This window comes from Muscardinus avellanarius (genome assembly GCF_963383645.1).
Source record: "Muscardinus avellanarius genome assembly, chromosome: 8".
Classification (NCBI taxonomy): domain Eukaryota; kingdom Metazoa; phylum Chordata; class Mammalia; order Rodentia; family Gliridae; genus Muscardinus; species Muscardinus avellanarius.
The window spans coordinates 65403651-65413646 of record NC_137794.1 but is presented as its reverse complement, the minus strand read 5'-3'; the positions used below and the strand labels follow the sequence as shown (position 1 = coordinate 65413646).

General features: G+C 44.7%; 1 protein-coding gene across 1 annotated transcript in view; it reads left to right on the top strand.

Annotated features, from left to right (window-relative positions):
• Positions 1–987: 987 nt before the first annotated feature.
• TRAF3IP2 (TRAF3 interacting protein 2) overlaps positions 988–9996 on the top strand; it is a gene marked incomplete at both ends in the record, with an annotated part of 30535 nt that continues 21526 nt past the window's right edge. Inside the window, 1 exon segment of the mRNA XM_080699746.1 lies at positions 988–1816. Coding sequence (XP_080555872.1) covers positions 988–1816 — 829 coding nt within the window.

Sequence of the window (9996 nt, the reverse complement as noted above, 5' to 3'; positions counted from 1 at the left end):
CGCAAACCAGATGGTCACGGCTACCTTCGTTGCAGGCATGGTGCCCAGAGGGAATGAATGTCTCCAAATGACCTCAAGTTGTTAAGTGGAAAATGTCACTATGACCTTTTTTCAATGTGCTTTAAACTTGTGCTTTGTTTTTCTGGGGGAAAAAAAACCATTTATATTCTTAATTAAGCAATAGTTGAATAGAACGTTTTTTATGCTGGGGATGGAAGCAAGGGTCATTCTACCTTTGAGCCACACTCCCAGCCCTATTTTTATTTTTTACTTGAAAACAGCATGTCACTAAGTTGCTGAGGCTGGCTTTGTGATCCTCCTGTCTCAGCCCCCCAGCACTGGGATTACAAGCATGCGTCAGCATGCTCAGCGGAGCAACATTTTAAAAGTCCCCCCCCCACTCTCCCCCAGCTTAGTTCACCCTCAAAGGCAACCGGCGTGTCAATGTCTGTGTGCCCTCATTACACACGTGTACCCGCAGATCTGCATATACAAGTATTCCCCTTTTCTAACTTTGGTAATACAAGGGAGCCGTATAGCATATATTTCTGTGATTTTTTTTCTGACACCCAACCCTGTATCTTGGAAATCATTCCACATCAGTCACTGAGATGCATCTCATCATGTATTCTAAACACACTCAAAGCAGCCCACCTTACGATCATTTCTCTCTCTTCAGTACTCCGCAGTTGATTTTCATCCGCAGTCTCCCCTGGCTGGTAAATGACTTCTACCTTGGGATGACTTCTAGTCACATTCTTTGAATTGCCTTCCAGATAAAACATCTTCATCAGCATTAGTGTCTTAGCCTGGAGGATAAGTTAACAACTTTATGTGATTGGGGCCCCGCAAGCCCAGTGGTGTCACACCACTGTTAATTTAAACCACATCCTGAAGAAGGTCGCTTAAAGTCATAAAGTGAGGACTCTAAGAATTGATCTGTCTTCTGAGGCCACAGCATGTTTTCCTCTTATTCCAGAAACTAGAATGAACCGAAGCATTCCTGTGGAGGTGGACGAATCAGAACCATACCCGAGTCAGTTGCTGAAACCGATCCTGGAATATTCCTTGGAAGAGGAATCAGGAACTCCTGCTCCAAGTGGAAGGAACATGGCGCCCAACAGTGTGTCTCCACCCCAAGCCCCTCGCTCTTTCTTGGAAGATATTTCTCAGGCTCACCCTCCCCTGAAACTTGCAAGTCACCAGTGGCCTGTGTCCCCGCGGGTCACCTGCCTGCACACTAAGGTCCTGGAGGAGAGTGAAGACAGCTTCTTCAGGAGGCTCCCTGACCCCGGCAAAGATTTCCCTTCCTGCTCCTCGGCGGCCAACCACCCCGAGGCTGAGTCTGTGGTTGGAGCCCTTCCCCTAGAGCAGCAGTTCTCATGTATGGAAAAACGCCATCGATGGCTGGGTTCTCGGCTTTCAGCAGCGTCTCCTGACACTGGCCATGACTCAGACAGATCAGACCAAGGTTTACCTAATGCCTCGGCAGACTCCTTGGGCAGCGGCCAGGAGATGGTGCCCCGGCCGCAGGCCCACGGCAATCGAGCAGCCCCAGATGTGCCAACCATAGACACGGGCTATGATTCCCAGCCCCAGGATGTCTTGGGCATCAGGCAGCTGGAACGGCCCCTGCCTCTCACCTCCACGTGTTACCCCCAGGACCTCCCCGGACCTCTCAGGTCTCGAGAGTTGCCTCAGTTTGAACCTCCGAGGTACGCAGCATGTGCACAGATGCTGCCTCCCAGTCCTCCCCAACATGCTCCGTGGAACTATTATTACCACTGTCACAGAGGGCACGACCACCAGGTACCATGTAAGTGATCTTTACCACCTCTGGATATTCTGGGTTACTGAGGAAGCAGGGGCCACAGCCGTGTCCCCCGTCACCAGACCAGCACAGACGTGTCTGAATGCAGGGAGGATTTCCATGTGTGTCTGCATTTGCAAGGGGCCTTAAGAGAAAGCTTTTCTTTAGCTCTAAGCCCGTCTCACTTGGAAGCCCCTTCTCCAGAAAACTTTCAGGACAAAGCAGATGCCTCTGTCTGGTTTAGTGTAACCTGCCTAGAGGCAGGGAGACAAGCCAAATAATTATTAGAAAATTATTTGTTGTTCTAATTCTTGGACTTTGGGGTTCTGCCTTCTCTTTGTGCCTCGTCCCTTTCTTAGACTTGGCAGAGACCGGGTGGAGGAAGGCACAGATCACAGAACAGGGCTGGTGGTAGAGTCCCGTAAGTATGAATCACTGGGAACTAAACCTTGGTGAGGCCAGACCTGTATTTGTTAATCAGTGATCTGCAGGTTAAATAGGAATAATTTGTGAGCACAATACCATAAAGTACTTTTCAATGTTCTACTCTCTATACTTAAATTTTTTGATCATAGTTGTAATATTTAGTCACCGCCCCCTATTGAAATATGCTCAAAAGTCCAAAAAGAAAATAAAAGTATTTGTATTTCTACCACCCAAACATAATTCCCTGTTAAGATTTTGAGATATTTATTAGTTCCAGTGTTTTTCCCTTTGCATATATATTTAATGTCAAATTAAAATAATTTCCAGTACATTGAATGTACTTCTTCCAGCAGCATGTAAAAAGGCTGCATTGTATTTCACCCAGTAGACCTGCCGAATTATTATTAACTTTCTCTATTGTTGGGACATTTTACATAGTTCCCAGTTTTCTGATCCAGTAAGCAATGCTATGAGAAACATCCCACACATAAGTTTTTATTTGCATTTCTGATTAACTCCTCAGATAGATGTGCAGATCTGTGAGTACTCAGCCAAAGGCTTTGAGATATTAGGTCCCAAGCAGTTGCCTTTATCTACTAACCTCAGAAAGATTCATCATGGCAGACAAAGCAAGCATTGGCTCGGTATAATAATGAGGGTCCCAGGAAGACTTTCTCACTGGAAAGTATTTTTCCTGTGGAAGCCTGAAGGCACCCTAGCAGTCGGGTCCTCGGGGATAAGCCCTGTCCCCTCAAGCTGGAGCCTTTAAGAGGCAAACAAGCCCAACGGGGAACACTGCGCCTCCACCACCTCAGGACCTGCTTTCTATCATCAGCTCACCCTCCTGAGCTCTCTGTTTTATTTCCTCCTGTTGAAGCGGGTTGAGGGGGATGTTTAGGATCCCAGGAGTGCAGAGAGATGATGAAAGGCAGACAGGAGAGATCCTGGACAGGAAAGGGGAATAATTCACAGAAGATGTGCAGACGGCCAGTATGCAAAGGAAACCAAGCTCAGCGTCACTTGATTGAAGAAATGCAAAGTTTTAAAGATACCTTTTCCCTAATTAGAGGTGCAAAAATAAGAACCTTGGACAACACCTGGTGTTGGGGGTGGCTATTGGAAAATAAACCCTCTCGTACACCCTTAGTGGGGTGTAGACTGGCAGTCCTCCGGAAGGCAACTGCAGGGTCAGCGTTGTGCATGCGCTTCCTCCTTGGCCAGCACTCTCACTTGTAATCTATCCTATAGAAACACTCAACGAGCATATGAAAGTATATTGTTATAGAAGAGTAAAAATGAAAACGGCTACACTGCTGGGTGAGTATAAATTGTGCCTGACTCAAGAGTTTTCGACTTTATGAAAGTGTGAGAGCAATAGGTATTCAGAAGAAACCAGTGAGCCAGGAAACCCCCTCAGTTGCAAAAACAACAGAGTGAACAACCCCTCCTCTATGGTGTACCATGCTGCTAAGCTATGGTGTTCTGTAGGTTAGGTGCATTGAATGCATTTTTGACCTGGCATTTTTAATTTACAGTGGGTTTATTTGGACAGAGCCCCATCATACATCTAGGAACATCTGTAATTTATGATATATTTACATAATGGTCTAGTAGGCCCCTGTTGCAAATAATTCAAATAGTATATACATTTTGACATAAAATAATTAAGCTGAGCTGGACGTGGTGGCACATACTTGTAATTCCAGTACTTGGGAGGCTGAGACAGGAGAATCACAGGTTTGCAGCTAGCCTCAGTTACTTAATGAGGCCCTCTGCAACTTAGTGAGACCCTGTTTCAAAAAAAAAAGCATAAAAATAGAGCTAGGGGAGTAGCTTGAAGGTAGAATGCCCCAGGGTTCGATTCCCAGTACCACACACACACACACACACACACACACACACACACACACACACAGAGATTAAGCTGAAAAGCAAGATGCATTGTTGATTGCATACATGTTTGTTAACAGTGATCAGAAATATAGGAGAGCAGAGAATTGAGAAGACAGGGATATTTTCCTTCTAACATGATATACTTTGCTGAAGTTTTTTTAACTGGAGAATGAAGCCAGGGATATTCTACCTCTGTACTACACTGTCAGCCCCTTTTATTTTTTATTTTGAAACAACATCTCATTAAGCAGCTGAGGCTTGCCTCAAATCTTCAGTCCCTTTGTCTCAGTCTCCCAAGTACAGGGATTACAGGCATCCTCCACCATGCCTGACTGGTAAACTTTTTTTTTTATATATAGGAAACATTACTTCTATAGTTTAAAAAATAAGCAAAAGTCAAAAATAGGAAAGAAAAGTAAGGGGCTATAAGAATGCATAAGAAGCAAGCTTGCCCTCGTCCCTCCTACACACACCTTAGCCTTGGCTCCCAAGAGCACCTGATCACAGGAAAGAGGTCAGGGTCGCCCAGTGCTTAGGTTTTTCTATAGGGCACTGCAATCCCAGCATATTAATGAGGACCCTAGCAGCAATGACTCCCAGGAAGATGACTGTGAGGATTAATGAAGTATGCACTAAAGACACCAGGAAAGTGGCTGGCTGCTAGTAAACCCCCAATACCAGTAGCTCTTCGTTTTTATTGTTATTTTTGAATGGATCTTGCAGCCCAGTCCTGCAGAGTATGCCTCTATTTCCAGATCCCTCTCCCTGGCACTGATTTTTAGCATTCAGGGCAGGTGTACAAATGCTTAGTTTCATGTCAGGGCTATAACTGCACTTAATTGCCAACAAAACCACTTCAAAAGAGCTGTTCACCTGAGGGATGCTTGTGCCGTTGGAAACCATGGCTACGTGGTTCTACTCAGCTTTAGAAGAGCATTTTCTCCTTGCGTGTTAATGAATATATAAATAAATAATGATCACCATGCAAATGGCGTATCTTAGCTTTTTGTAAGTTAAAGCGAAAATGGTTACTGGTCACCCTTTTCATGTTAGAAAAAAAAAGTTTTCAAAGCAGATGAAAATGAGAATGTGGTTTTTTTCCCCTCATCGCACCCCCAGGAGAAGTCACCTCCACTGCTCAGAATCCTTCCACTGAAGGTCACCAGAGTGGAGTTCATGACTGTACAATCAAATAAAGCTCACGATGCAGATATATTGGGAAGGAAAGAAGATATTAAGTCTAGCAAGCCCATATTTTATTATAAAATTCTTGCTTTCTCTACAAAGGAGACAGAAAATAACTAAAGCTGTGGGGACATGCCTACAATTGCTCTCATGGACCAAAAACGTGATTATTTGTATGCTAGAATTCATGCACAATTAAAGTAAGGAAAAAGTAATCCAGATGGAAGAAATGATAAAGAAAGGAGTTGCCTTGCAGGAACCACAGCTGCTCACAGCTGTGGGAGTTCCTATAACAGTTTATATTGGCCATTTTGTTTCCTGGCTAAACTGATTGCATTTTATTATGATGCTTTTCGACAACTTGAAATTCAGATTTTATTTTCACTCTCATAAACTCTTTGAATACCACTCTTAATAAGGAAGAAAAATGTTGAATGTTTTCACTGATAAATGGAAAACCTCGTTTAAGATTTGGTTTACAAATTCCAAGTGGTAAAATCCCAGTAACATGAAGACTGTGTGTACTCGAGCCAAGAGGATCATAGGATTGACAAAGCGCATACAGTACTGGGCACCCTCTGGTGATTGTGCAAGATTTTTCTTTCTGTTGTGTGATTAACACCGCCTCAGAACTGAGGAGTTACAAATGCTCACAGATCATTTGTCTATCGCATCACCCACCTCCCATCTCCTACAGCGTGAACGTTCTTGATGATATTTTAGGCATGGGGACCATCCATGAGAAGCTATTTTGAGCAGCGATTCTTTAGTAGGTGGCTATAGATGTGTACACCTCCCCTTCTCACACATTAACTTGTGTGGGTTTCTGTTTGAAAATAGATACCCACATACACAGATTTTTTTTTCTTCCTCTCTCCACTTATGTTGAGCTACTCAAGGGAACTGTATCCTATTTATCTCTGTTCACCAAGCAACTAGTCACAGAAGCTATAAATATTTGTTGAATGAATGAAAAGAAACCTGATTTCTATTATTGGGCAAAGAAGTGACCCCCCCCAATCATGAGTAGACTCTTTGTGATGTCAAGCCTTGGAAAGGGTATCTTTAATTGTCTGGAAGGGAAGGAAAGAGGGAGAAAAATTTGAATTTGGAAACAGAAGCTGTCCATCCATGTATTAATTTGCCGAAGAAGCATCTGCCTGGTCATTTGCTAGGCACCGCGTATACAGTGGTGAGTGCAACACCAGTGGTCTTTTGTTAGTGGAGCTCACAGTCTTTTGAGGAGATGGAAAAGGAATAGAAACCAGCACACAAATGACAAGTTACATATGGTTTAAAGGAAGTAAGTGGGGTTAGAATAGATGTTAATAGGCTGGCAAGAGGATGTCTCTTTGAGGAGATAGTTGAGCTAAAGCCTAAAGGACGAGAAGGAGCTTGGCATCAACGGTACCAAAAGCATGCAGCAGGGCTGGGTGAGGGTACCCAGGGGCAGAGTGATAGGCCAGAAGGTGAAGGATGTGGGGGCCGTGGTGAGGAATTTAGATTGAACTCTATTATTCTGAATAAGGAACCTAAAACAGTACTTGGCACGTAGCAAGGGATCAATAAGTGTTAGTCGCTATTATATGTAGTACCTAACTACACACTTTGGTTACAATGACAGAACAGAAAGGTTAAAACTTGAGTGATAATGATACTCATTTACCGGATAGACATACTTCTTATTTAGCATCTTTTCTATACAAGCGGCTAAGTTTCCAGACCAGTCCAGTCAAATTCAACTTGTAAAAGGGAAAGCCTATTTTTGGTTGACCCTCTGATATTCAATATTTCTTTGTGTCAAACAACAAAAGGACAGCATAAAGGATTATACTGTCAGTACCCTAATGTTAAAAATCAATGAGGTGGATCATTTTCATCTGTTCACATAAACGGGTGTAACTTTTTACCACAGGTGGCCATTTCAGAAATGAAAGTTACAGCTAATCAAACACTTAGCCCACATGCCTTAGTGATTTTAATGATACGATTTGTTGCTATGAGACAAAAACATGTTGTGCGGGAAATAATCTGTTAGAAATCATATGACCTTGATTCAAAGGCTTTTGATTAACAGCACTAACATCCGCTTTCTGGAAAAGAAACAAACCCTATGATTAGAGCTTGGTAGTCCTTTTAAAGCAAATAAAATGTTATTAGCCATTCATTAATGGATATGGGAGGCAAAAATGGCTCCGAACATTACTCGAGCTACTTTCAGCTCCTCCCTTAGAAAAGCCTTCGAGGCCACTTGCAGTTTCACCTCTTTGACCTTATCTTTCTTCTTCCTTCTTCAGGGACGTGGGGAGGGGAACACTGACTTAAAGAAAAAAAATGTACAGCAGACAAGTAGACAGACCAGGAGACCCAAGGCCTAGCAAGCCGGCGGTGGAGTCCAAAATGGCTCCTCTTCTTCTATGTGTAGATGAGCTTTGTAACTACTCAGGCTTCATTGATTTATTGAGCCCTGCTTATGTGGCAGAACTGTGCTTGGTGGTACGGTGGCAAATGGGACACAATTCCGGCTTTCACAGAGCTCGCATTCTGGTAGGGAAGGAAGGCAAGAAGAAGCTGACAGGTTATGCATACACAAGCCTGTGCCCAGAGTGATAAGGAAAATAACCTAAGGGCTGGAGGGAGGTAGCTGGGGGAAGGGTGAGCCTCTTTGAACAGGTGCTGTCCAGGCTGAGCCCTGGATGACAAGGATGTGGGGTGTCGTGTTTGGGGTGTCAAGAGGGAGTCCTCGGATCATCCTGCTTCCTCCCTGGGCACCAGTGTCTCTGCTGAGTCATCAGTGAGTGCATAGTAGAAGATATAACCAAGAAGGGCAGGGCCCTGATCATGCAGGCTGGATCTTAAGTGCAATCGTCTCTAGAGCACTGTGTCCACAATTGAGGTATTAAATGGGTCAGTTAGGTAAGGCTAATCTAAAAGCAGGGTACTCCCTGCTTGGTGACCTGATGACAGTGTCTCTTTTCTTTTATTTTATTTTTTCCCAGCTGAAGCACAGTTACTGTTGCCCTGAAACTCCAACTGACAATCCAGACACCCTGGAATACATGTGGTCTGTGCAAAGAAGGCTATCCAAGCAAAGCCTGTGTGGTGTTTCTTACCCAGACCACAGAGGTCTCTGTGCTCCAAGCTCCCCTTTCTTGGAGCTGCCCTTCAAGCTCTGGTCTCTGCCATTGGGATAGGCCCAGGCAGATCCATTTCTTCTCCTCCCTCTCCTTAAACTCCAACCACTTGTTATGATGATGCCAAAGAAATAGCAGGGCAAGGGTCATGGGTCAGAGCCAGCAGACAAGCTGGGTTGGACGGACATGGTCACTTTCACCAGAGGTATTGTGACAGGAAAGATCTGGCTGATACCAAGAGACAAACTCAGGGGATCTGACCATGCGTGGTACTGGCCTAGGCAGGCTGCCAGGGTCATCCAACCAAGTTTCCTGAGTCCAGACAGTGGGGATCTAGAGGCCGCCACACCAGTGAACACACACATTATCTGTCTTGTGGCCAGATGGAAACACTGATGGCTTCAAAACAATGATGGCTCCTGACTGCTTACCAAGCTGAGATGAGAGATCTTAGGGCCATTCTCACCCTCCCGGTTCTGCTTCCAACCTACCCTACCTGATCTTTCTACCCTGTATTACTTCACTAAGCCTCCTTGCATGTCTCCTACCAATGTGGCAGGCAAATGTGATTATTACTTTTATAATCAGAAAAAGAACTAAGGTTGATAAATATGCATTTTTAAAAACCAGAGTCCTAGCTGGGCATGGTGATGCACTTTTGTGTGTGTGTGTGTGTAGTACTGGGGATGGAAACCCCAGGGGCTTTCTACCCTGGAGATACACTCCCAGACCTATTTTATATTTTATTTGGAAACAGGGTCTCACTAAGTTGCTGACAGCCTCACTTAGTAGCTGAGGCTGGCTTCAAACTTGCGCTATCCTCCTGTCTCAGCCTCCCAAGAGCTGGCATTACAAGCATATGCCAACCATTCCTGGCTGTGACACACGTTTGTAATCCCAGCATTCGGGAGACTGAGACTAGAAGATCACAGTTTACGGACAGCCTCAGCTACTTAGTGAGGCCCTTTGCAATTCGGTGAGATCCTGTTTCAAAACAAAAAATAAAAAATCAGGCTGAGGGTATAGCTTGGAGGTAGAATGCCCCTGGGTTTCATCCCCAGTACCACACACACACACTCACAAAAAAAAAAAAAAAAAAAAAAACTACCAACAACAATAAAACAGAGTCCTTTTTGTCCCAACTAATTATGCCTCCTGGATCATCCTACTTCTTACCTGACAGAGCTGGAGGGCCCATGGTTCATCTTGCAGGGCTACCACTTGGCTCTCTCTAATCCCCTGTACCTCTCAGATTCCCCAAAGCTTTAGTCCCTGTGGGTCTGGGCAAGTCCCTCTGGGGCCTCCTCCCTTCCCCTTACTGGGTTTTCTGCATCTCTCTCTGCATCTACCTTCATTGCTCTTACCTGGTCACCTGATCAGCTGAGCTGCCCTCTTCCCTTGGGGCCCTGCTGCTCCTGAACCTGGCTGGGACTGACTTTCTCCCAGGTTATACATTCACGTAGGTCTCTGCCAGCTCTGGCTGTGCTCCAATCCCTGCCCTTTTCAAATTGCCCTGGCCCCAAGTGCATGTAAGGCTTAGCAAGAGAG